General features: G+C 58.6%; 9 protein-coding genes across 9 annotated transcripts; 5 read left to right on the top strand and 4 right to left on the bottom strand.

Annotated features, from left to right (window-relative positions):
* Positions 1–29: 29 nt before the first annotated feature.
* On the bottom strand, positions 30–1,205 carry PAN0_011c4174 (fatty acid-2 hydroxylase; the record flags this gene model as incomplete). Its single annotated transcript, XM_014800144.1, has 1 exon — positions 30–1,205. The coding sequence occupies one exon, from the start codon at positions 1,203–1,205 to the stop codon at positions 30–32; it is 1,176 nt and encodes a 391-aa protein (XP_014655630.1).
* An 860-nt stretch (positions 1,206–2,065) lies between these two features.
* On the top strand, positions 2,066–3,856 carry PAN0_011d4173 (mitochondrial outer membrane protein; the record flags this gene model as incomplete). The annotated part of the gene is made up of 1 exon (XM_014800143.1): positions 2,066–3,856. One exon carries the CDS (start codon positions 2,066–2,068, stop codon positions 3,854–3,856), a length of 1,791 nt encoding a protein of 596 aa, XP_014655629.1.
* A 209-nt stretch (positions 3,857–4,065) lies between these two features.
* On the bottom strand, positions 4,066–5,745 carry PAN0_011c4172 (concanavalin A-like lectin/glucanase; the record flags this gene model as incomplete). Its single annotated transcript, XM_014800142.1, has 1 exon — positions 4,066–5,745. The coding sequence occupies one exon, from the start codon at positions 5,743–5,745 to the stop codon at positions 4,066–4,068; it is 1,680 nt and encodes a 559-aa protein (XP_014655628.1).
* A 6,308-nt stretch (positions 5,746–12,053) lies between these two features.
* On the top strand, positions 12,054–14,864 carry PAN0_011d4171 (glycosyltransferase family 2 protein; the record flags this gene model as incomplete). Its single annotated transcript, XM_014800141.1, has 1 exon — positions 12,054–14,864. One exon carries the CDS (start codon positions 12,054–12,056, stop codon positions 14,862–14,864), a length of 2,811 nt encoding a protein of 936 aa, XP_014655627.1.
* A 439-nt stretch (positions 14,865–15,303) lies between these two features.
* Positions 15,304–17,435, top strand: PAN0_011d4170 (ataxin-10-like protein; the record flags this gene model as incomplete). The annotated part of the gene is made up of 2 exons (XM_014800140.1): positions 15,304–17,221; positions 17,302–17,435. The coding sequence occupies 2 exons, from the start codon at positions 15,304–15,306 to the stop codon at positions 17,433–17,435; spliced, it is 2,052 nt and encodes a 683-aa protein (XP_014655626.1).
* A 52-nt stretch (positions 17,436–17,487) lies between these two features.
* Positions 17,488–18,379, bottom strand: PAN0_011c4169 (secreted salivary protein; the record flags this gene model as incomplete). Its single annotated transcript, XM_014800139.1, has 2 exons — positions 17,488–17,872; positions 17,949–18,379. The coding sequence occupies 2 exons, from the start codon at positions 18,377–18,379 to the stop codon at positions 17,488–17,490; spliced, it is 816 nt and encodes a 271-aa protein (XP_014655625.1).
* A 358-nt stretch (positions 18,380–18,737) lies between these two features.
* PAN0_011c4168 (ERG4/ERG24 ergosterol biosynthesis protein) lies at positions 18,738–20,380 on the bottom strand (the record flags this gene model as incomplete). Its single annotated transcript, XM_014800138.1, has 2 exons — positions 18,738–20,241; positions 20,367–20,380. The coding sequence occupies 2 exons, from the start codon at positions 20,378–20,380 to the stop codon at positions 18,738–18,740; spliced, it is 1,518 nt and encodes a 505-aa protein (XP_014655624.1).
* A 66-nt stretch (positions 20,381–20,446) lies between these two features.
* Positions 20,447–23,347, top strand: PAN0_011d4167 (uncharacterized protein; the record flags this gene model as incomplete). Its single annotated transcript, XM_014800137.1, has 4 exons — positions 20,447–20,457; positions 20,618–22,600; positions 23,007–23,188; positions 23,241–23,347. The coding sequence occupies 4 exons, from the start codon at positions 20,447–20,449 to the stop codon at positions 23,345–23,347; spliced, it is 2,283 nt and encodes a 760-aa protein (XP_014655623.1).
* Positions 23,348–23,395: 48 nt separating this feature from the next.
* On the top strand, positions 23,396–24,973 carry PAN0_011d4166 (zinc/iron permease; the record flags this gene model as incomplete). The annotated part of the gene is made up of 4 exons (XM_014800136.1): positions 23,396–23,876; positions 23,953–24,456; positions 24,538–24,858; positions 24,957–24,973. The coding sequence occupies 4 exons, from the start codon at positions 23,396–23,398 to the stop codon at positions 24,971–24,973; spliced, it is 1,323 nt and encodes a 440-aa protein (XP_014655622.1).
* Positions 24,974–25,439: the final 466 nt, after the last annotated feature.

Below are 25,439 nucleotides of genomic sequence, written 5' to 3'. Positions count from 1 at the left end.
AAACCAAATCATCTAGGGAGAGAGGAGATTTAGAGCTGGGTGCCAAAGACGTAGTCCCAGACCTTGGAGGTGACGCCAAAGCCGAGTTCGAAGTTCTTGTAGTGGTGTTCGAGGTGGTACTGCTTCATGTTTTTGAGGTACTGTGGGAGGCGGGTGTGGTGGAGGGCGTAGTGCATGCAGTCGTATACGACGTACATGCTAAATGCGCCTGCGATGATACCATTCGCCACTGCTGTTGGGAACAACACATGGGCAAGTTGGGTGAAGGGATAGCTGAGGAGGAAGAAGAGCAGTGGAGGCATGACCAGACGCAGCCTGTCCATGGGCAGGTAGTGGTGTACGCCATGCAGCAGGAAGTGCAGCGTGAGGAACATGGGCTTATCCGGCAGAATGTCGTCAATGTGGAAGAGGAATCGGTGGATGCCGTACTCGAGCAGCGTCCAGATGACCACACCTACGACCCAGCATACCGCGGTCTGGGTGAGGGCAATCGACCAAACGGACGTGTCGAACTGCGTCGGCTTGGTGGCAGCCTCGTACCAGGTGTTGGCGTTGAGCGGCGTCTTTGCCAGGTTGGCTGCAAACTGAGTCGTGGAGCGGAAGAAGATGGCAGATGCAATGGGCAGCCAAACCATGGGCACGACGTACCACGGCGTGCGTGTAAACACCTCGAGATAGTCCTGGTTGAAGAAGCGTGCGGGATGCTTGAGGTGGCGTGGCGAATGCACCTGCTCGAGGTAGAACTGCTTGGAGAAGTTGGCGCGCAGCATCTGGGGCATGAGCGGCTTGTTGAGGTCGAGGAACTTGTGCGCCTTGTAGTCGGACGAAAAGTCGGTCTCCTCGGGGTGGAAGTCGTCGGTGATGACGATCGAGTCGTCCTTGCCCGAGTATCCGCCCTTGGCAGCGCGCTCGTTCAGCGCCTGCTTCTCGGCGTCGGTGGTGGGAAGACGACCGATGATGTGCTCGTCGAGCAACTCGTAGGCCGAGTCCGAGTGCGAGTGCTCCTGCGGGTCGTCCATGATCTCGCCCATGTCTTTGCCTGCATAGCGCAGGATGAGGTCGTCACCGCCCGGGTGATCCTCGACGAACTCGGAGACGTCGTACACCTTGCCGCGGTGGATGACCCAGCAGTCGGTGGGTGTGTTGTGCTTGGACACGTCGTCCGCAGAGAAGAGCTGCATCTTGGAGGAGGATGCGGCGGCCATGCTGGAGAGTAGGGGATGAGGGTGAGGGTGATGTGGAGCGGAGGAGAGAGGCGGAGAGAGAAGCGCGCAGCGTGTTGAAAAGGCTGAGCTCCGAGCCTTTGGGTGCGGCGCGGCGTGTGGCAAAATGCGAAATTCAAAATTCCGAACGCGCTGCCCTGCGCTTACTCTCAACGCTCGGCTCTGAGATGCCGCCGAAACCCTTCGCGCCTGAAACCCTGCTTTTGTTTGACTTTTTGGATTTTTCGGTTGCCAGCAGCAGCCGAAACAACACACTCAAAAGTCACACCACACTCGCATTCCTACGCCAGCCCCGAGGATCGACCTTGCATGGCCAGCACCCGTCTCAGCGCTCGCCTCGCATGGCAACCCTGTCGGTCGCATTGTGTTCGATACGCGCAGATAGCTGTGGTCAACTTCGCCGCCTGGTCAGCAGATATGACACTGTCGCTACTGGGAACAACGCCTCGCCCTCTGGTGTCGACTGTGCGTGGTCACGTAAGGCATAAGCGCCGAGTCAACTCCGACGCGACCGACGCTACGAGGCGGCTTGGCTCAGCTGTGCACTGCGCGTATCGGCGTCTCGCGCCCATCGCGCTCTCGCACGACATCCCCGTCTCAATCTCCCGATCTGCAAAAACAGAAAACTCACATCGCCGATCTGACACCTGTGTTCCGCTCCACTCGCTCGGACGCGTTGCGAAGATCCAGTGCCAGCCCTGCTACTTCCCTTTGACCATGCACTCTCCATCCTTGCCGTTCGACGCTGGCCAGCCATGAGGGGCACACACACCCGCACGCTCATATATCAATAGCTAAACGCCCAAACTTGGACCTCGCAGGCCGTCTTCCTCTGCCTCACTATGGACGCTCACGCCCCTTCGACGGCGCCGGCCGCGTACCCACCGCACCAACACCAACTCCTCGCACCCGCCGCCTACTTCGCCCACGCGCCCAACCCATCACGATGGACCTTCACACAGGGCCTCATCGTGGGTCAGATCTCCATGGTCGTCATCGCGCTGCTCCTCATCCGATACGTCATCTTTGAGGACTCGGCAACCGCGCTCGAAAAGGAGCGTCTCATGCGTCTCAAGATCTCTGAGCGCCGTTCCAAACGTCATGCAAAGGCTCTCCTCCAAGGCGCGCGCAGGACTGCAGCTGCCCCTGCTTCTTCCGCCACCGACAACCACCGCAAGTCCAGCCGCGTCTCCTCGGATGCAAGAGCCTCCACCTTTGCCAACATCCTCGACAAGACCACCTACGACCTCGCATCCCACCTCCCAGAATCCACAGACTGGCTCAACGTCGTCTTTGCACAGGCCATCGCTGGATACCGCGAAGATGTCCTCGCAGGTGGCGCATCGCCTCATCCGCACAACGGCTCCTCCCATCCGCCAAAGCATCACTCCCCCGGCATCCACTTTGGCGCCGACTCCCACCCTGCAGGCCAACCCCATCTCGAACCGGAAAAGGAGAGGACCGCGCGCGACCTCATGGAAGAGATCCTCAATCGCGCCACTTCCTCCTTCCTCGACCCCATCCGCGTCACAGAGGCCGACTTTGGCGACGCCTATCCCATCTTCACAAACGCGCGAGTTCGCCCCGCCGACGACACCGGCCGCACACGCATCGAGATCGACGTCGACTACTCCGACCAGATCACCCTCGCCATCGACACAAAGCTCCTCATCAACTTCCCCAAACCCAGGTTCGCAGTGCTCCCTGTGTCCCTCAGCCTTACCATCGTGCGCTTCTCCGGCACCCTCGCCGTCGAACTCTTCTCCTCCGACCCCAACGCAACCATCCTACCCACCACCCCAGCGCCAACTTCGGCACTGCCCCCACGCTCGCGTCACCAGCTCCATTTCTCCCTCCACCCCGACTTTGCCCTCGAGGCTTCCGCTACCAGCTTGCTCGGGTCCCGTGCAAAGCTCCAGGACATCCCAAAGATCGAGCAGCTCCTAATCTCGCGCCTCCGCGGTTGGATCCTTGACCGCTTCGTCTGGCCCAGATACTGGAGCCTCACTCTCCCCAATCTCGTGCCCTCTCCAGCAGCAGCAAACGCCGCAGCACACCCAGCCGGCGACGTTGGACTCGATTCATCCGCCGCTGCACACACAAACGGCGTCGATCCAGCCGCACACGCTGCTGGCGTCGACGGTCAGATGAGCGTTGGGAGAGGCGTCGAACGCACCGACGACTCGATCGTCGAGCCGGGCCACCTCGAGTCCGCACGCCAAGAGATGATGCACGCCGCCTCCGAATCGCCGTCTTCCTCGCGCCCACCTCACTCGCGATCCACCTCGGCCGCCCGCGTCTCGGCCCCCGCCATGCCCAGCGGTTTCGGCAGCGTCGAGGCGTGGAGGGCGCACACCGCAGGTGCATACGGCCAGCCCGGACAGCAGCAGTCGTCCGGTCTTACCCACGCCGCTCTGCTGCGCGCGAATAGCGGCCTCGGTGCCAGGTCACGCCACGCTGCCGCCACCGACAGCGCGCCGGGATCCGATGGACATATCGACGTACCCGGCAGCTTTCGCGGCTCGGTAGCAGGGGCTGGCATCGGCATTGCCTCGTCCACAACCTCATCCTCTTTGCCGAATCCTGCACATACCCCGTCGGGCTTACGCAATAGGCCCGCTTTCGCCCAGTAGTGCAATCGATCCACTTGCACGCACGCGCTAATCCATCTTCTGCACACGCTTCGAGAAGCAGAGTATCTATTTGACTATTCCAGGATCGCAGCAACGCATCCAAGCGACGCAAAACAAAAGAGAGACTTCGGTGACAAGAGTGAGAGACGGTGAAGGAGAAAACCGAGGAAGCCGAATCGAAAGCAAGGTAGAGGAATGCACGGAGATGCTTAGCATTTCTGCCACATCTTCACGTACTCGATCTCCATGCCGCGCTGCTTGGGATCTTTGGGCCAGGTGGGCAGCCAGCGGTCGCGCGACTCCCAGAACTGCGCGCGCGCGTTTTCGGCGTCGTTGGACCACGGCTTGTCGTCACCCAGCCCGTCCTCAAAGTAGCCGTTGGTGCCGCCGACAGCGACGTTGAGGATGAGGTAGAATTCCTGGTCAAACGGTGCGATGCTGGCATCCTTGCCCTGCACCGCAGCCCACGGATTGGAAAGCAGCGTTCCGTTGGCCATCTGACTCGGGAACTTGCCGCGCTTCCAAAAGCCATCGTCGTAGTTGACCTCGAGATTCTTAAACATGGGCGAGTGCTCCCACGTGTAGATCTGCTTCTCGGTCCACTCGAGTCCGAAAGTGTGCGAGCCCTGGTTGAACCAGTCGCGCCACAGATTGCGCGCCTTGGTCGCGAATCCGTATCCGTCGAACAAGAAGTTGGGGCCAAAGTGAAGACTCGACTGCATCTGGTTGGTGCCGCGGCTGTCGCGCTTGGTGGGCAGGTTGCCGCGGCTCTCAAAGATGTCAATCTCGCCAGATCGTGGCCACTGACCGTAGACAGAGTCCTTGGGCATCATCCACACCGCCGGCCAGATCCAGTCGCCCGTAGGCATGCGTGCCTTGACCTCAACACGTCCGTACTTGATCGTGCGCGAAAAGTTGGTCATCAGTCGAGCCGACTGCACCGGCGGCAGAATGACTCCCTTGGTGATGTTGGATGCCACAGCGCAGCTCGGGTCCGTCTTGTTCGACGCAGTGCACGTGCCCGACAGCGTCAAGTTGAGCGCATATCCATCCATGATGGCCGCCTCGCCCAGAGCATCCGACGTGAGCGTAGGCACAATGTACAGCTTGCCGTCCTCGACGAACGAATTGTTGGCCGAGTCCGTAGTCCAGTCGAACTGGCCGTTGCCAAATCCACCAGTCTCGAGCTCGTGGAACCAGATGTCCTTGTTGATCGTGTTGCCCTCAAACTGCTCGTCGAGCACGAGGCAGTACTTGTCCTTGGGCACCGCGGCGTAGGCAAAGTACATGAGCACCGCCGCGCCGATCAGGCCGAGCGAAAGCGAGATGTTGAAGATCCAGTACGCCTTGCGGTCCGACGACTTGCGCTTCTTGTCGTCCAGCCACGGCTTGTCCACCTTCTCACCGTCCTGCAGAACGCGCTGCGCAAACGGCTTGCGGTATCGCAGCGCAAGGTGCGCAGAAGAGCTGCTGGCCGAAGCGTTGTACAGTCCAGCTACGGGCGGCATGAAGCTCGAGCGGCTGTGGTCCGAGACGCTGTTGCTGCTGGTTGAGGAGACCAAGTCGCCATTCACGGATCCTCGCGGGGAGCGCTGGTTGCTTCCGCTGGACGCAAGGCTCTGCGCGCCGAAGCTCTGGCCGCCGAGCGAGCTGCTTGCGCTCAGCATAGTTGGGAGCGAGCCCGACTCTGGCATGGTTGCGACCGCTGGAATTTCGAGGTCAGAGCTCTGAATACGCGGAGGCGGCACCCTCGAGAGCTTCCCAGCGCCCTGCAAGCTTCCAGATGCGCCGATATCTGCCGATGCATCGCTCCTTCGTGCTGGAATAATATCGTTGAGCTGCTCGATCTCCTCAGAGGGTCGAGGCGAGACAACGATCGTGCCACTCATCTTGTGTGTGCTTGTTTTGCTTGAGATGGCAAATGCTGGGCTTGGATGGAAGTGCAGAGATGAGGGAGACTCGCGGACGAGCGAGTCTTTAAAGGTCGAGGATAGCTAGGCTCAACGGGCAGACTGTTTGCTTGCAGGAACAGAGAAAGCTGGTCAATCGCTCAGCGGTGCACTTCGCAAGTGCAAAGCGGTTGGAGCCGGAGTAATTGATTCTCGCACACGCCCCCGTACAAAGACCTGCACCGGAAAGGCTTGTGCACAAGGCACAAAACATCTCGTTCGCCAAGTGTTCGAGACCGAATTCGAGGACAAGAAACTCTTGCGGTCCCGTGCGCAACGATACCCTGCCGCACTCGAACGCGGGACAGTATCAAGATGCGACAGTTTCGTGCCGGGTGGCAGGCACCGGCCCGTGTCGCGGATGAACGTCCAAGAGCAGAGATAGCTGCCGACAGGGCAAGGTGGGGGCTCGTGTCGTCTTGCTGATCAGTGTTCCTGTCGCCTCGCAGGAACGCAGACGCCACCGCACCCTGACATGCATCAGAATGTACTCACACAGACCCGGGAACGTTCCAGCAGGAAAACTTCTGGTAGGGGGAGCAATTTTTTTCTTTGTCGTTTTCCTGTTTTCTCGAAACATAAATGATTATTTTGGTGACAGCTGGGAAATTTATAGTTTTTCTTTTTTTGATTTTTTCTTTTTTCGAATATCTATTTCGATTTTTTTCAACCTCATCCTAGCATCTCTGCGTGCTGGCCTGCTCGCTATGAGAGCTTCTGTGAAAGCTCGAAGGGGCAGCGCATGTGGATCATCCGCGAGCTTACCAGGAAGGGTCAGTGCTGCGGATAAGCTACAACCTCTGTCTTAGAACGGGAGGCAAGCTGTTCATCCGAGACGACGGGCACGGTTCGATAAATCCTGGCGCCCTCCCGCTGGGAACATGTGGCTGGCCAAGAAGATCGGTTGGCTTGCGTCTTTGGTGGCGTGAGATTTGATTTTCGGTGATGTGAGAGCAAGCTTACGGATACGCAACTGGGACAATGGTAGCCAAGCGGACCGGCCAAGGTGAAAGACAGGAAAGTCCGGCAAATCTCATCTCCTGTTCTGGGTGCATTGTGCCGAACAGGGTCCGGAAACCCGGCGTCTGTCCCTTTGGCAGCGGAGGTGCTGGGGTGTCCATGCAAGATCGAGGTACGGGACGAGATTTCTCCCGTGAGATGTGAGCGCCTTTGGCACTCTTGGACTTTAGGGGACCGAAGGCGTGGGAGCAACGGCACCGATAAGAAGAAAGGGACTTTCCACCTTGCTTTAGCTCGACGGCGATAGCGGACAGGTCCACCCGACTGCATTTCGTTGATCTGCAGTGGCGCATCAGAGACGCAGAGTAAAACTGACAGTCGGAACTGAAAAAACAAAATAAAAAATAAAAAACTAGGGCGCCCAGCGCCACGTGGGTTTTCGCGGACCGAACTAGTGGTTGGATCTCGAGGCGCTCAATTAGACGCACGCCCTGGAGGGCTTACCCAAGGGTCCGGGCCCAAAGACGCCCCCCCCCTTTGCCCAGCCACGCATGCTGGGCACGCCGTACCCGCACCTGCATGTCATTTCGTCCTCCAATCACGGACCGACGACTGAACATACCTTTGAAAGACGGTGCAGTCAAATAGATCATCGGGTATGCCTTCCCCTTGGCAACAGATGCCTGACACTGTACAGCGCCAGCCTTTGCGGTGCGATCAAAGTCTGAATCCTTATACCGATAGCCAAGTCGCCTGGCGTGCCTCTGATCTTGCAGATGATCGACCTGATGCAAGTGTCTCTCCATCGCTTAGCTTTTGGCAATCATTGGGGCAGGCAAAAGCGATCGACCGGACTGCGTGGGTGAAAAGCTGGTTGACCGTGCCGAGCGGTAAGATGACCAAGCGAGGGGTACGGCGTGCCTGCAGTCAAGAAGGCCGCTTCAAGGCGACATCTGCAGCCGTGCGGCCCCAGGCGCAAAGGAGCAGCGCCCATGGCGCTCGCTGCGTGGCTGGGCGCCGATCCTGCGCCAATCAATTGACCGTTTATCCTTGCTTAGAGTGGGCACCGGCACGTGGATTGCATTCTCACCCGGATCACAATAGGGCAGCGCTCATGCAGATCGCCCAAGGGTGGTTCAAGCTATTCTGGCTTTGGCCTCTTCCCGCAACTGCCGGTGGACAAACTGCAGGAATTGCACGGCTCCCCTGGCGCAGCGCACCTCGAGCCAAGAAGACTCACGCCACCCCAAAGAATAGGAAAAACCCCGAAATTACAAATTCCACCATGCAACGTGCTCCCCGTGTTTCAAGGTCCGACATTCGGCAGCTGCTCGACCCTCGCCGGAGCCGAACCTCGACACAGACCCTTCCTCGACCGTACGCAACCATTGCGGCACACGAGTTCAGCCGAGCTGTCTCCTGTCAGTACTAGCCGACGCATCGGAAGCACTGGCCCGCATCTCAGGACGGAAGCCTGTCTGCCGCTGCGGCTCCCACCAACCAACTCGTCGCTCTCCCGAGTTCAGCTCAGCTTGCCACCACAAGCTTCCGATCGGTACATCGGGCTTTGTGCGGGCAGTTGTCTGTTTGCAGATGCCTTCGGTATTTGCCAGTCAGGTTCAGTGCTCCGCCATTCCCTCGATGGTGCGATTTGAAATCCAACATCTCGTCCCTTCACCGAGACCCACCTCGAGTCGAGGTACTGGCCCAGGACATGGCTGCGGCTTTCAAGCTGGAGGTGCAAGCTTATGAAGATGTCAGACGTGACCGCTGGGTCCTTCTTCCTGTTGCCACGAGCGACACATACCGAAACAGTTGGAATTCAGGCGTGTTGCAGTGCGCATTGTCGCGCGTTCTTGCTTGTGACCATGCTATAGTACTTCCTTCGGCCGCAAAAGTTATGTCCCGGGTGACCTGTGGAGCTTGCATGCTTTGCCTTGTGATTGAGCCCTCAGGACTTCGTCACAGACACAAGATGCTGTGCAGAGTCATTCGATCGACATCAGGACGACGCTGTGCATGGCAGCGATCCTCAAAAACTTCCATGCACAAATTTGCAGCAATTTAAATTTGGTCGATAATTGTTCACCTGAAAATCGCCGATAATTCTTCGTCGGCCAGGTGAAAAGCGTTCGGGCCTTCCCACGCGGCAGCCAGCCTTATCGATGGCGCGCGGTAATTGGCAGCGCGACGTGCGTCAGGCGACACTCGAGGTCCGTGTCGCAGCCAAGCAAGCAGCCCAACTGCACGCCGCCATCAGGAACCATGCATCCGTTCCCGTCCGCCTGACGTGACGCGCGACTCAGAGAGCACCAGGCCTCCGAAGGCCTCCGAAGACTTCCTATCTTCACCAAGCACGCTTCTTCCATACCGCCTTGCGTTCGAAGTCACGTCTCAGCACAGCCTGCCCAAGATACGGTCACGTCTGCTTTTGACTGCAACTAACAACCGATAAGACCGACAGTGGGAGGCGCCAACATCTACGCTGAGGATCTCAGGAGTCGCAATCAGCGGCGACGCTGCCCTTATCGAGATGTCCAAATACAAAGGCTCACGTCGGGAGTCTTGTCAATGTGAGGCTACCGATATCGTCTGGTGTCAGATCCAAGTTGCGATCATCATCAGACTGGTTTCATGTTGATCAGCTTTCACCGCCCATGGACGCGGTGGAGTGAGACACGGGGTTTGAGCGTGATCTGCGGTTATGGTCGTCAGGGTCCCTGGAAGTGCCGAACAGAGCGCGCGGCTATGTCGGCCACCCCCCGTTCCGCGTGGCACCGAGACACTGTGGACAATCTTCGGAAAAAAAGGAAAGATTTTTGACGTATGCAACGGGCCCCTTTGACCCGCCACTTTTTGAACTTTGGTCCTTCTCTTCGGGTCCAGGGATCTACTCGGCCAACAGCATGGTGGTGGTTGGCAGCAAACTTGCTCCTCACCCGGTGTGAACCGGATATCTCATCACATCGACGCAGCGGGTCCAAGCCTCATGAAAACGCTCGAAGGTGGCAGAGATGACTTCGGCCTGTGAAAGTGATGCTCAAGTTATATCTTCGAGGAACACGGGTCAGGCTAGGCGAGACGAGACCGGTCTCGCTCACACCTCCCGTGGGCGAGGATTCGTCCCAATCACGATGCATGGCGCTCGACCCCATTCTCTGGATCGAGGCAAGCACGTGTGTTCAACCGAGCTGCGCATGAATGTTCCTGATGAGCCCTTACTGTATCGAGCAAGGGCCTCTAGCAGGCGTAAGGCCACTGGAACTTCAGCACTGTCAGGTGGGTTGCTATCTTGGTCTCCAAGGGGCGCGCCTTGGCGCAACAAGGACAAACGGCAAGCTCCTTTATCCGCCTCTCTGGCACGCATCTCACGCCACCTCTTTTTTTCAGGGCGGAGACTCAGCCTGCAGCTGCAAGCTGCACGGTACCAGCATGTGCAGTCTGTTTGCCGGTGTTTCGTCGGGGTCTCCACGCGGGCAAGGCCTGCATCTGCATCGCAGGAACGCGTGTAGATTGGGCCCTGACGTTTTCTGGGTCGGGTTTTCTTTTGAAAATGAGTTCTGACGCCCGCCTCCCTCCAAGGCGGCAGATCGATACAGCCCGCAGATGCAGCTGGCGCACGGCGCTCAGCGGGGCGTGCCGCCTTGACCTGCGCGCCCAATCTGTTGAGCGCCAAGCGCCCGTCACGATCCAGCACGCTTGACCTCCCGACCATTTTTTTGCACCATCGGGACTTCTGTCGCGCACACTTTCAAATTGCACTGCTCGTGTCCCCTCATTTGCTCTTTCCGAGACTGCCTCACTAACCGAGACCAAGCCGCCCGTGCATTGACCGCTCGACCGGGACCTCTTCCGAACTTTCGCTGTACTACAGTCCGAGACACCCAAAAGCAGAATCTGCTGTTTTTCTTTTTCTTTTCTTTTCTCTTTTACTTTTTTGGCAGGTTATCTATTCTTGAAAAGTATTTTTTTTCTCGAGGGATTTTATTTTCCCTTAGTCGCCCACAGCATACAGTACTTCAAACACTTCAATCGGTGAACGAACTGCTGAAAGTTCCGACTTTACCCGGCTCGATCCACACGCTCTCTGTCTGTGCTGTTTGGACCTGCCAAGACCTGTGTTCACAAGGACTCGACGACCAGTTCTTCTAATTCTCCACGTCGATTTACTGGAATTTAATCCAGTCAAAAATACTTTTTTCGGGCTATCGAGCAGCGCTGCCAGCATTGGGCTTGGCGCCTCAGGATGAAGCATGGACGTCGCCTCACACCGGGTTCAGATAGCAGTGCAAGGCTGCTTGCCACGCCGTCCATTGTCACGAATCTCGAGGGCACTCGAGAGAGAGAGAGCTGTTATCTCGTAGAAGCAGCAGAGAGTTGATTTTTTTTGGCGGTCGGCTTCACAAAGGGATTTCATTTTTGTTTTTCCAGTGAAAAAGATCTTTTCCCGGTGAAGGATAAAAAAGAAAAAAAAAAGGGAAATCATGCTTAGCTGCAGGAAAAGAAAGTGCGTGCCTGACGGCAGGGGGTCAACGCCGCTAGAGGAGGAGGCCACAGCGGCCTATCATGTAGCGCCGTCCGTATAGGAATGCAGCAGCCTCAAACGCGGGACTCTAGCTATCTTGAAAGGTCCCAGATCTGCTCGAGCCCCCTGCACATGTTCAAACCATGGCAACGAGTATTTCCGCATCTTTTCAAACTCTTTTGTTCCCATGTGTGCCGACACGGGAGTGATGGCGTGGCGTACCGACTGATTGCGAGGGCCTCGAACCAGGCATGCTGCGCTCTCCTACTCCCGAGCGGCTTGGGAGGCTTGTGTGCGTAAAGTCCATCACTTCAATGCACAGATCGCCTGATTGATGAATTCGAAGACTGCACCGGGGAGCCTCTGGAGTAGAAAGGGTAAAGGAGCTCTCCTCTGCTACGCTGTGCTTTGCTGAGCGGCCGGCTCACCTTTATCCTTCCTTGCGAAGTGCCTGAATTGTCAAAATCGTCGAAAACGGCGCTCTCATATGGCAGCTTGATCGCCAAATCCCTTTAATACGGCACCATTCCATCATAACGACGTCCTTTCTCGCACCCACCTCATCCCCCATCCCTTTCGCCTATTCTCTCCACCCTGCTGTGCACCAACCTCCTTGGTCAGCATCTATCTCCTCCGTCTTCCCATCAGGAGAGAAGCCCTCAGGTACCCCACGGCGGCTCCTTGGAGCTCTGCAGCTTCAGCTTCAATTCCACGGCTAGGACGTCTGCTATTCGACGCGACCTAAATCAGCAAAATCGTCAAAATGCTCGGGTTCTTGCGCAAGACAGGACGCAAGGACTCTAAGTCCGCACCTTCCATGACGGAAGATGGCAAGTCTCTGGGCTCCGACTACAACGAGAAGGATCATTCGGGAATGTCCATCAGCAGCAGCAACCCCGCTGCCAAGGACGAGAACTGGATCGATGCTCGCGATGGATATCGCGTCATGGCATCGCACCTCTGGAAGTCGTGCAGCAAGCGCAACTTCTTCTCCGAAAATCCGGATGTCGCCAGCGGTGTCGCCATCCGATTCGCAAAGGGGCAGTACGTGGTCTGCCCCGCTCAAGACGAGAGGCTGGCCCACTTCTGCCGCTCGGTGGCGATCCTCAACTGCGAAGTGGCGATGACCATCACCTCTCCCGTCGTTTCGGCCATCAACACGCGCCTTGCTCCTGGCACCACGCAGATTCCCATCACGCCTTCTCAGCACGTCCAGGTGGTCGACACCATGGAGCAGCTCGCCGGCGCGAGGAAGGCGCAGAACGCCTGCTTCATCCGACGCGAGAACACCGTCGTCATCTGGTGCGATAACGTCGAGCAAATCGAAGAGCAAGCCCAAGACCTCGAGCAGAAGATGATCATGTTCATTTGGAGAAGCTCCTACTCCAACAACACCAGCAACATCATCGCTTCGGCCACTTCGGCAAGCATCGTGGACGCGTCGATGAGCCAGTTCAACCAGAACCAAGCCAAGTTCCGCTCGCAGTCTGGCACCGGCAACGCTACACCCATCTACGGTGCCAAGGCGGGCTCTGACGCTGATTCGTTCGCAGCGTCGAACCCTTTCTCGGGAACCGGCTCACCGGACGACCTTTCGCGACCCTCCTCGTTCCATGATGCGGAGAAAAGCGATCCGGAGAAGCAGGGAGCCTCTGTGACGGAGGAAAGGCCCGTCAACTATCAAGCGCCGCTTATGATCGGTCTGACCATCGGTCTCGATGTGGTTCTTTGCTTCTTCTTCATCTCCAAGCTCTTCCAATACTCGCTCCTGGACGGCAACTGGTCTCGAATGGGTCTGGCCGCGGCGGCCCCCCTGATGTTTCCGGTCATCATGTTCTTCTGCTCCAGCGTCATTTCCACCGTCTTCCAGATCCTTGGCCCGGTGCGTCAGCTTCACCAAAACTCTCGCTTCTACTCGGGCAAGGCGCCCAAGAGGATCATCGGCCAGCTTCCGCACATCACCATCCAGATGCCGGTGTACAAGGAGTCGCTCGAGGGAGTGCTGATCCCAACCATCGAGTCGGTCAAGAAAGCCATCAGCACGTACGAGCTGCAAGGTGGCACGGCGTCCATCATCGTTTCGGAAGACGGTATGCAGCTCGTCTCGGGTGCCGAGCAGGCGATTCGTCACGAGTTCTACGAGAAGAACAGCATCGGCTGGGTGGCACGACCGGGTCACGGCCAAGAAGGCTACCTCCGCAAGGGTCGCTTCAAGAAGGCCTCGAACCTCAACTTCACCTGCCGCCTGTCCCTTGCTGTCGAGAAGGCCATGACGGAGCACCGTCCGCAGACACCTCAAGGTCTCGCTCTTTGGACGGAAGCAGACGAAGTCAGCCTGTACGAACGTTGCTTGACGCAGTGCCTTCCGGAACTCCACCCGCTTGCGCAAGCGAAGGGCAACATCCGATTCGGCGATTTTGTCCTTCTCATCGATTCCGATACGCGAGTACCGGAGGACTGCCTGCTGGACGCCGCCTCCGAGATGGTGCAGAGCCCTGAAGTCGGAGTGCTGCAGCACTGCTCCGGTGTCATGCTGGTCTCGGACAGCTACTTCGAGGCAGGCATGTCGTTCTTCACTCGTCTGGTCAACTTCCTCATCTCGTTCATGGTCGCTGCCGGAGACGTTGCGCCCTTCATGGGTCACAATGCTTTCCTGCGCTGGTCTGCCATCCAGGAGGTTGCCTTCGTCGACCCCGAGGATGGCATCAGCAAGATCTGGTCCGAGGCCCATGTGTCGGAAGACTTTGACATGGCGCTGCGACTCATCCAGAACGGCTACATCACGAGGTGGGCGACTTACTCGAACAACAAGTTCGAGGAAGGTGTCTCGCTGACGTGCGACGACGAGCTGAACCGATGGCAGAAGTATGCCTTCGGCTGCGCCGAGCTCGTCTTCAACCGTATCTGGGAGTGGCCGTACCGAGGACCTTTCACCAAGCTCTTCAGGAGCTTCCTTTGGGGCAGGGCACCGATGCACTACAAGTTCTCGGCTTGCTCTTACATCTTCTCGTACTACGCGATCGCCTGCGGTTTCCCGCTCTGCCTGGGTCTCTACCTTGCGCACGGCTGGTTCTACCCGGTGCTCATGCCAGTCTACATGCCGTCGTTCAACATTTGGGTGTCGGTGGTCTTGGTGTTTACGTGCGCCGGTAACGTGGCCCAGATCATCGGTCGGTACCGAGCCAAGGCGGATACACTGTTCAACCTGATCAAGGAGCATCTTGTTTGGATTCCGTTCATGTTTATCTTCTTTGGCGGCCTGTCGTTCCACATCCTGATGGCGCTGCTCGCGCATCACCTGGGCATCAACATGACGTGGAGCGCGACGGTCAAGGACTTGGAAGACAGCAACTTCTTCATCGAGGTGCCGATCATCTTCAAGAGGTTCTGGAAGGTGCTCCTGCTCTGCTTTGCCACGCTGGGCGGCATCGTGGTGCTGCGTCTGCCCAACGTGCTGCCGCTGCAGTGGCAGATCCAAGAGTTCTTCACCTACTGGCCGCTTCTCCTCACTGCGTTGCTACACGTTCTCTACCCCATCGCTCTCAACCCTGCTCTGCTCAGGTTCTCCTTCTAGACGCGAAAAGCTTTCTGGCCGGCTTCTGGCCGGCCGTCTTTTCGCCCTCTTCGACGCCCTCGCGGGCTCAGCCTCTTTTCAGTTCCATATTAGACATTCCTTCCTTCTCGTCATGTCACCGTATCTCTTTCACTCTCTTTTCTTGTCATTGGGATTTGTTTTTCTGCCTCTTTCGTCTGCCGGTATCTGTGAGGGCGAAGAGCTGTCAACGTGGTGAAGCCATGCCATGAGGGTCGTGAAGGACCATGAGGGTCGTGGAGCAAAGGCAATTTCAGCAGGGAGAATTGGAGATGTCCGACTCCCGACAAAATTTCGCACTCCACCTGGCTTTCGGTGAGAAAGAGAAAGCGTTGGACCCTGGGTGGCCTCGTGGTTGAGCTCCTTCCTTCTCACCGCTCCGCTCCCATCATCGACCCTGGCACCAAGCGGGCTGCACACCATGCAGGCTTCGGAGGCAATGTCGCCAGCTGCACAAGGCGACTCAGATACGCTTCAGCGACTCATCGGAGGCTACCTTGCCTTGGTTCACAGCGCGCCGCATCCTAATGACGGGCTCGCACGCGAACTCGAGGCGTACAACGACGTCAAATCCTACCTCGTTGCCCTGGGACAGCAATTAGCCCAAGATGGCAGCCTTCGCACAGACTTCGCCGGGTCAGAAGCACTTGTCTCGCTGATCGAATGCATTGGCACGCTGCATGCTACCTTCGAACAAGTGCAATCCTCACGGCCAAACTCGCAAATGGAAGACTTCGATCCTCTACAAGCGCAACCGGCCTCGACCGAAGCCAAGGAGCAGAGTGCAGATCCATACTATCGCGTATCGCACATCGCTACGCTCTGTCTCAGAGCCCTGCGCAATGCTTTGGCTGGATGTGCCGAGGCGCAATCGATCTTGTGCAGTCGTTTCGACACGGTTGCGCCTCTGTTGACCAATCTGACTCGCTTCCACACCCTCAACGATCCAGACACGCTCTTGCTAGCACGCGCGGCCATCCAGATGCTATCCAACCTCATCACGGCGAACGAAGGTGTGCAGCAGCTGATGTGGCCCCGCATCGTCATGACCTCTCAGCCGGAGCACAAGCTTGCCCTCAACTTCCTCTCGTCCCCCGACACGGCAACGCAGAGCGCTGCGCAGATCCTCCTCATCAACTTCATCCGCGCGCCCAACGGCAGCGCAGATGCGCGCCGTCGCTGTATGGAGCTCTGCACGCTTCCCGAGGGCCTCAGCATCGTTGAAACGCTCCTGTCTGCTTCCGAGAGCATCATGCTCCGCACCGCGTCCGCTAAAACAAGCGAGTCCATCGACGAATACGATCCCGAGGTCGAGACGGAAGGACTCGAGGAATCGCTCGGCTTCATCTACACCATCTTTTCGATCCTCTTCGAGACAGGACACAGCTCGATGCTTTTCGCTGCTCTTTCTCCCCTCGACGAGATCTCTTCGGCTTCGAATGGCTTGGTGCCGTCCGAACCGGTCGTCATCTCGAGCTCGCAGCTCATCCTGCTCAAGCTTCTTGACAGCTGGTTGCATTCGAGCCAACAGCAAGCAGCGACCTCCATCGACTCGTCTTCCGCGCCTGGCCCGAGTCGCGCTGGCGGCCCAATGATGGCACACATCGCGCTGGGGACTGTACCCTCCAACGCAATGGACGTCGTCGGAGGTGCTGGATTGCTGGGACTGCTCGATGCATTTGCGCAGCTTTCCAGCTTCGCTCGCAACGCCATGGCAAGAGGCACAGTCAAGGACGGCGCCGACGCCGACGCGCAGCCTCAGGACCGAAGGCTGATCGGCGTCCACCACGCTTTGTTGCTCGTGCTGCAGTGCCTCCTCTCCGTTAGTATGACTGCCGACGGATGGAGCGATGCGAGCTTCTCGCCCGAAGGTGCGGTGACCCAGGGAGATTTGAGCTTCTCTGCGCTCTCGGTCGGGATGCTCTCGAGCATGCGCAGCAACACGGCGTTTGTTGATGAGCTCGTTGCGTTGCTCGATCAGACGCATCAGTACGCCCCTGCACTCTCGCCTTTCAGGCCGACGAAGCCAGCCGAAGGGTCGCAACCAAGCGGCGATGCGTATGCCGATCGCCCCTTGCCCGAAGGGCACGCACTGTCTTCCACAGGTCTGGCAGGTCGCAATGCAGAGGCCAAGCAAGCAGGCTATGGCTTTGACCACCTCAAGCGCGATATTGTTCGCGTGCTTGGCTCGCTGGTATATGCGCCAACGCAGACAGCCGTCAGCGCCTCGGCATCCGAGCACACCAAGACCCAGATCCGGCAAGTGCAAGACCAGGTTCGGGAGAAAGGCGGCCTGTTTCACGTGCTCAACATGACGGTGCTCGACGAAAGGAATCCCTGTAAGTTGATCTGGCGGCGAGCATCACGACGAGGTCCATACTCATCATCCTTCTCATCCTGTCCTTCGTGCTTGGAACAGACATGCGCGAGCACGCCATCTTTGCACTTCGGTATCTGCTTGCCAACAACCTCGAGTCTCAGAAGCTGGTAGGCTCGCTCCAGCCTGCACAGCCGCAGGACGGTCCGGGTGGAGTCCAATTGCCTATGGTGTAGAACGTAGATTCGAAGGCGGAATGCAAGATGCGAGCAGCGTCTATGATCGTGCTCATTTGGAAGGACCGGTGTTGCGTTGAGCACGTGCGTTGTTGGCGGCGGCCTCGCGCGCCTGGCTCTTTTGGACGTGGTCGTCCTTGTAGAGCAGACTGGAGACGTCGCCGGACTGAACGGCAGCGAGGCGCTTCTGCATGCGTGCCTGCGAGTCGGCGAGCTCCTTTTGTGCCTCGGGATCGAGCGAGGCGGTAAGCTTGGGCAGGATGAAGACCATGCCCATGGCGACGAGGCCGAGGATCATCATGGGACCGCCCATACCAATGAGCGAGCCCAGCGTCAGAGGTGCCGCCTCGGTGTAGTAGTCGACACGTTTGACCGCATGCAGGATGAGCGGGTGGAAGACCAGATTGGAAGAGAGGATCGATACGAGCGAGGTTCCACTGCAATGACACAGGAGGACGGAAGAGCATCAGTGATCTTGGCTTGCGAAACAAGAGGCTAGCTGCGTCTACTTACGGTGTGAAGATGCGGATCTGAGGCGCCTTTGCGAGCTCTGGATCGACGATGTCGACGCGGTACTTTTCGAAGATGTGTGTACGCGAGACGACCTGAAGCGTATATGCGCCCTCTTCGACGTTGCGGAAGATGAAGCTGCCGTCGACTGCGACGATCGTGGAGCGGTCGCGTCGATGCCCGAATGCTGCCAAGTCTGTCTGGGTGTCATCTGTTGCAGGAGGCTGGTCAAGAGAGGGAGTGCCAGCCTCGGCGGGCTTTTGTGCTGGAATTGCGCGGAGGAGGACCTTGGTGTTGGGCCCAAGATTCATGACGTGGCCGAGTTCAGCGTTGGGCTGGATCTGTCCACGGAAGTCCTGGCCAGCGTACGCCAAGGAGACTAGCGCAGACCACACCGCGAGGAGGGCCAGGACGTATCGAGCTTGCGCGACCATGGCGTGACTGCTTTACAGACCGATGTTGGCCTGAGAATGGTGTGTGGTGGTGGCGAGCAAGGTCGGTGGGTGGTGGAAGAAGTCCGTGCAGAGCCTTGGCGTGGCCCTGGCAGACCAACACCTGCAGAATCCGCCAGCCGAATCGGGTCCGAAAACTGCGCTCCCTTCAGAATGTTAGATCTGCCAAGGTTGTTGGCCATGTCACGGCCCTCCTCAACAACACTTCACGCCTCACAAAGCTGCACGAGGACACGCTGACGTATTGTGATGGGATCGTATTTACAGAAAGGCTACCTGACGGAGCACAAGGCGACCGCATTCTATGGACGCGGCGGCAAGCGCAAGGTGAGGTTGGGGCTCAGTAGATGCCCGGGATGATGCGGCTGCGGACGAGCTTGCAGTACTTATCCCAGTCCTTGCCGTACTTCTTCTGGCAGGCCTCGTCGTCGCGGAGCTGACGGTGCACGAGGAGGACGGCAAAGTAGGCGACGTAGAAGTAAGGGATGGGGGTGGCAAAGCCGCAGGGGAGCGACCAGGCCCACGCCATGGTCCAGTCGCCGAGGTAGTTGGGGTGGCGCGAACGGCCCCACCAGCCCGAGGTGAGGAGCTTGCGGCCGGAGGCGGTGGTCATGTACTTGAGGTTCTTGGGGTTGGTGCCGTTGCGGAACTGATTCTTCTCGGAGTTGGCCTCGCGGAAGATGTAGTAGCCGGCGAGGTTGACGGCGATGATGGCGGCGGTGCCGGCGATGCCGAGGTGGACGGGGCGGAAGGCGAGGTAGCGCGCCTGGAGGCTGTAGACGAAAGGCACCCACACGAGGTCGCCGACGGAGAGCATGAATCCGAAGCCGTCGGTGGTGATGTCCATGGTGGAGAAGATGGCCGACTCCATGAAGAGGGCGTCGGCGACGTACCAGAGGTGGAATGCGCAGACGAGGGCCATGGAGTCGGTGATGCGACCGCGCAGCTGGATGTACTGGTGGCAGGCGCAGCTGATGTCGAGGATGGCCCAGAGGATGAGGCCCGGACGGAGCTCGTTGAACGACTTGATGTCGAACGAGCCGATGCGAGGGTTGAGCTCGCGTCCGATGAACCAGTCGTAGAGCACGTTGCCCGAGTTGCCGCCGAGGGCAAGCAGCTTGCCGTCTCCGAACGAGACGAGGTAGCAGTAGACCGCCTGGGCGAACGAGTTGAAGAGCGCGGCCGAGACGAGGCCGGGCCAGTGCTGGTAGAAGATGGTGAAGGAGTCGGCGCCCTTGACGAAGATCCAGGCGGCGGAGGCGGCCATGGCGACGACAAAGGTGGCAAAGGCATTGAGCTTGTAGTGGAGGCGCTGGCCGGTGCGCAGCTCGGTTCCCTCAAAGTCCTTGCCGGGGAGGACGAGCCAGGCGATCACGGTGAAGGCGTACCAGGCGGCGTAGATGGACCAGCCGGTGGTGTCAAAGAGGCTGTCCTTGACACCCTGGACCAGGAGGGTGCGGATGGCATCGGGGTTGTCGATGGGTAGCCTGAGGTCGCAGCCGAGCTTCTCGGAGCATCCAAAGTAGAGGTAGTAGGAGAAGAAGGGCACGGTAAGCGAGACAAAGGCGGCACCGAGCGGGCCTGCGAACTCGTAGTGGGTGGTCTTGGGACCGAGCTGCTCCTTGGAGAGCGACTTTTGGCTCATGACGGAGGACTTTCGTCGGCGCACTGCGGGCGAGGCCGGGGTGGACGAGGAGGAGGAGGACGACTTTTTGGTGGGCGAGCTGCGCGACGAGTTGGAACGCGGAGCGGGCGTCGGGGTGGCAGGGGCCGGAGAGTTGTCGACCGAGTCGGAAGGGAACGAGACGCGACCTCTAGACTTGCGCGGCGTGCGCGAGGCAGAGCTAGAAGAAGAGGAAGAGATGGGAAGCAGATGTAGGCAAGTGAAGCGGCGGTCAGAACGAGTTATAAGCAGCAAGGAGTGGACCTTAATTTCCGAAAGCCGACGTTCGGGACGGAGCGTGCTTACCGAGTGGTGACCATGCTGAGCTGATCGTACGATGGACGAGGAAGGACGAGGTGAGGAGAAGTGGTTCGATTTAGAGAGATATGCAAGTGCGGTGCAGCGCTTTCGTAAGGCAAACAACCAACACTTTGGCGTCCGCTCCAAAAAGCAGTTCGTGAATGGGCTGACTTTTCCGTCTGTCCGACTTCCGCGGATGCCAATTTAGGAACGGCAACAGGAACCGACGTGCGCCTTTTCCTTTGTTCGGGCCGAAGTTCGCAGAGCGATGCCGTGTGGACGGTGGTAGAGTTGCCGAATGGATGGATGGATGAGCGACGGGATGGTGGTCAAAGGCTACGGTGCTCCGTCCATCCAAGCGCTGATCCAAGGTGGATCAAGCGGAGCGGATGGAAATGCGGCCATGCTGGTGTAGAGCCGCAGCCGCGCTTTGGAGGCGCCTTCCGCATTCTTGTCCCGCACTCCGCCCTCCGCACTCGTGGAAGGTACGCGTCTGGCACACTGCTCCTGTGCCTGCCAGCGCTCGTCCCGCATCCCGCAGCCTCTCGGCAAGCCAACCAAGCCCAGATCGACGCGCCGCGTTCCGCACCTGGGAATGCCCGCTCTCCCAGTTCCAAATCAGGAAATGCCGCTCGCCGATCCTCCGATGCCGCCGCCTCTGTCGATCCGCGCTTCCGTCACCGCTCACCGCTCACCGAGCCAACACGCTCCGATTCTATCGCCGATTACAGCGACTCATCATCGGGTTGCTCCTCCACTTCAGGGTCCAGCGCGCATTCGGCAAGCTGCACAGCGTTGCCTGCCTTTCCTCTCGGCATCATCACCGACCTCTCGCGAGCCATGGCATTCGGCAGCGACGCACGGCACGTGGATCTCCTCGAATGGTCCCAGGAGCTCGACCGATTCCTTCTGCAGCTCCCCTTCCGACCCTTGCGCACCACACAATCCGTGATGCTCTACAAGCTCGCCTACTCGACAACGCACAGCCAGCTCGGCCTTCTCCTTGTCGACTGCGACACCTGCTCAGCTTACTACGAAGGCGTCTCTTTACGCACTCTCGAGCGTCGGTCCCATCTCGACTCGTCGCCATCGTCATCAACAGACACCGAACACGCTCGTCTAGCGCGTCTCGCTGCCGCCATTCATGACGCGCTCGACGCCACAACATCTGGCTCGCAGGCAAGCGTCGATCTCGAAACAACCCGCTTCTCATGCTCACTCGCCATCCAGACCAACGTCGCCAACGCTAGTAGCGCTCGACAGCTCAAGACGTCGTTCGATCTGGATCCCTTGAACCATGCTGCGCACACCGCTCTTCTCTCCGCGCATCTAGTACGACCTCTTCTTTCCCTGGCCGCAGCGATTGCACGTGCCCCCACGCAAGATCAACTCGCAAGCATTGCTTCTGAACACAATCGCGCTGTTCAGAGCATGACCTCGGCTCGCTCTCTGCAACTCATCCAAGCCACGGCTTTGTCGCATGCGGGGCACTCTCCACAACTGCTGCAGTTCACCAACCACCCACCTACTTATGCCGACGAGCACGATCGAGTCGTACAAGACGTCGGTCCTCCACTCTCCTCATCCAATCCAGCGAAGTCTGAATCTGCGCTACATGGCAGCCTCGACGGCCATCGTGACATGGTCTTCTTCGGTCCGCCCGGATTCAAGCCGCCTCGCTCCTCTCACAACGACGACATCCATGACTCCTGCCACGCCAACGGGCACGGGCGAGATCTTGCCATCTCTTCTGACGCCGAGTCCAACGACGAAGACGGCGACGTCACGCTCAGCGCCACCGACATCGTGCGTCTAACGGCAGCGCAACAGCCGGAACGACAGCCATCCTTGTCTCCTTCCAATGCCGTCGCTGCTGCGGCGTCAATTCTTCGGATCAAGACCGAGCCTGCAAACGAGGCGAGCGACTCGGATACAAGCCAAGAGGAAGAGAGCCTGCCCGTCAAGCGGCCCCTCATTCCACGCGCTTCTCCGGCCCCGCCGTCAATCAGTGATCAAGCTCAATCAACTGTCCCCGTTGCTCTCGAAAGCGGCGACATCGACGTCAACGCGCGCGATACACGGACAAAAGAGGATCAGGAAGTGCTTCCACCCGCGACCCCATCGGCCTCTGCATTCGCACCGACTCCATCGCAAATCGTCTCTCCAACCCGTAATGCCGCTCGCAACGAACAGCTACGTCGGCGCCAACAGATCGCCAACATCAAGCGCGGCCATGAAGAGTCAGTTTCACCTACCTCGACCCTAGCTGCCTCGGGCCACTCTGCACGCTCCGACACCACACGACTCGGCGCAAAGCAGCCGCAGACTTCTCGAAAGCGATCTCGCTTCTAGCAATCAGTCCGGCAGCATCTATACATTTGAGCCGCCTCAATCCTCACTGATGTAAAGCAGCTCAGAGAATTGTGAATGTGAAGCAGTCCGACCGTCGTGAGGAGACGAAGGCCACCCAGCTTCAAGCAGGCGCATCGTTTCAGCCCGTTCCGAGCCTGGTGGGCTGAAGTCCAGCCTTTTATTATTTCTTTTTCTTTTTCTTTTCTCTTTTTTTTTGGAGTGCAGCTCCGCTGCGGCGTTTTTCCTGTCTGTGTGCCTGCCTCGCTCCCCCTTCAAATGCCAAGCTTTTGACAGGCTCGCTTCGGCTTATGCTCCACCTCTCAGCCCCGTGCCGTTCCGAGGCTGGCTGGCTAGGGCTGCCGTGCCCAAGACGTTGCTGCGTGGCGTCCGCTCTGGGCTGCTCAAACACCACCATCATCCACATCTCGGCCTCGTTTCAGCTGACACTGCATTGCACGCACCCCTCGTCGACATCAGTGCGTCTCACGGCATCCAGACGCGCCGCCTTCGGCTTCGGCTTCGGCATAGCCATCGCCTTCGGAACGGAAGCCAGACAGTCGCGCATCCGTGCAGCCACGCTCTTGCAACCTCGTCGCAAACTCCTCTTGGATGCCATGCATACCCGTCGACGCTGATCTGCTCAATACCCGCGCTGCAATTCCGGACATTCTCGATCGCTCACCATGGGCGGCCCAGATCGCAGCACACTAGCTACGATGCTGTTGTACCTCCTCGCTGCATCGCTTGTGCCTACCGTATTGGCGGTCAATGGGAGGCCAGATGACTCTGCGCTTCCGGAAGAGTGCCAGCGACGCGGCGCAGGCAACGACTCGTACACCTTGAGCCTGCACATCGCGGCCATCTTTGTGGTCTTTGTCTCGAGCTCCATCGGCATCGTGCTCCCATTCGTACCCCTCTGGCTCAAGAGTCGACCCACATCGGCTGCAAATGACGACGGTGATCAGCATACACACGGACACGGACACGGACWCGCGTCAGGGATGCCTCGGACCTGGTGGGACGAGGTCTTCTTCATCGGCAAATGCTTTGGGGCCGGCGTCATCCTGGCTACCGCCTTTGTGCATCTGACCTACGAGGCGTTCATCCAGCTCAGCTCGCCCTGTCTAAACCTTGCCTATTCACCCATGGCGCCTGCCATCTCCAGTGAGTCCGCACCAAAGCCAAGTCACCGAGCATCACGACGCTCACGCCTGACTTCCTTCGCTTCTTTCTTTTGCAGTGGCATCCCTCTTTGCTATCTTCCTCGTCGACATGCTTCTCATGCGCCACATCCACCGCTCGCGCAAGGCCATGGACGAACTCAAGGCGCGGCGTGCCAAGGACAAGGCGCATCTCGAATCCCTCACGCTCCTCAGTATTCGGCCCATCGACTCTCCCGCTCCCGTCGACGTCGCCGTACCGCATAACGCTTCTGCGCTCGCCACATCGCAGGCGATCACGGCAGGCAAGACGCCCGACGACAGCGGCCGCGTGGACGGGACCAAACCGTTCGATGCAACTGTGCTCAGCGAGCGCCTGCGCAGGAACGAGATGATCGAGCAGGAAGAGAAGCTTGCCGATGACAAGCTGCGCCAACGCGCCAAGGAGCTCGACGTCATGATCATCGAGGGCGGCATCGTATTCCACAGCGTCATGGTCGGCCTCGGTCTCGGCACAGCTTCCGATGCCGGCTTCGTGCCCTACTTTATCGCCATCGTCTTTCACCAGATGTTTGATGGCTTTGGTGAGTACTCCACCGACGCACCCTCCCTTCCGGCCAAGCGTAACTCATACTGACCATCCCTACTCGGCGACTTCGGTACAGCGATCGGCACACGCATGGCAGCGCTCGACTTTGTGGGCCGGCGCAGGAAGCAGGCGGCCATGTTCCTCGCCTACGCTTTCGTCACGCCCGTCGGCATCGCCCTGGGAACGGGCGTCCGCACCGTCTTTGAGCCCAACAATCCCTCCACCATCATCGCCATCGGCGTGCTCGACTCCATCTCTGCCGGTGTCCTCCTCTACGGCGCGCTCGTCGATCTTCTCGCCAAGGAGTTCCTCTTCGGCCCCATGCTCGACGCCAGCGACCGCCGTCTGGCCGTCGCGCTCGCAAGCCTTCTCTTTGGCGCTGGAGTCATGAGTCTCTGTGAGTGCCCGCCAAAATGTCGTCGCCGCGGCGTCACCTTGCTGATTTCTCCTCTTCTCTTTTCTCCTCGTCTTTTGACCGCATCTTTACCGACACAGTGGGCAAGTGGGCTTGAAGAACGAACCTCTCGCTTACCCGCGCCTACCCGCGCCGACCCGCGCTCGCACTCTCCATTACGGACCTTACCTTGTACTTTAGACATCGTCTGTTGCAGCTCTAACCTTGACCCGACCGCACACACCTAGCTCGACTCGACAATCGCATCGCTCCCGACGCAGGACTCACATTGTGAACGCCTCTCTGCGCCTGGACCCGTCGCACCTTTTGTCCGTACTTGAGACCAGGCCAAGCAGAGATAAGCCGTTGAGCGAAGCTTGCGTGTGCCGCAGAACAAAGAAAGGAAAGAAAGGGGATCGTGGATTGTGAACCGCGAACGGCAACCGCTCCCAAAAACACAAAAAAGAGGCCGCAAAACGCGAAAAATGGGTTAGGGTTAGGGTTAGGGTTAGGGTTAGGGTTAGGGTTAGGGTTAGGGTTAGGGTTAGGGTTAGGGTTAGGGTTAGGGTTAGGGTTAGGGTTAG

This window comes from Moesziomyces antarcticus, assembly GCF_000747765.1.
Source record: "Moesziomyces antarcticus DNA, scaffold: scaffold_v10011, strain JCM 10317, whole genome shotgun sequence".
Taxonomy (NCBI): Eukaryota; Fungi; Basidiomycota; class Ustilaginomycetes; order Ustilaginales; family Ustilaginaceae; genus Moesziomyces; species Moesziomyces antarcticus.
Note: the sequence above shows the minus strand (reverse complement) of the source record. Positions and strands in the feature narration are given on the sequence as shown.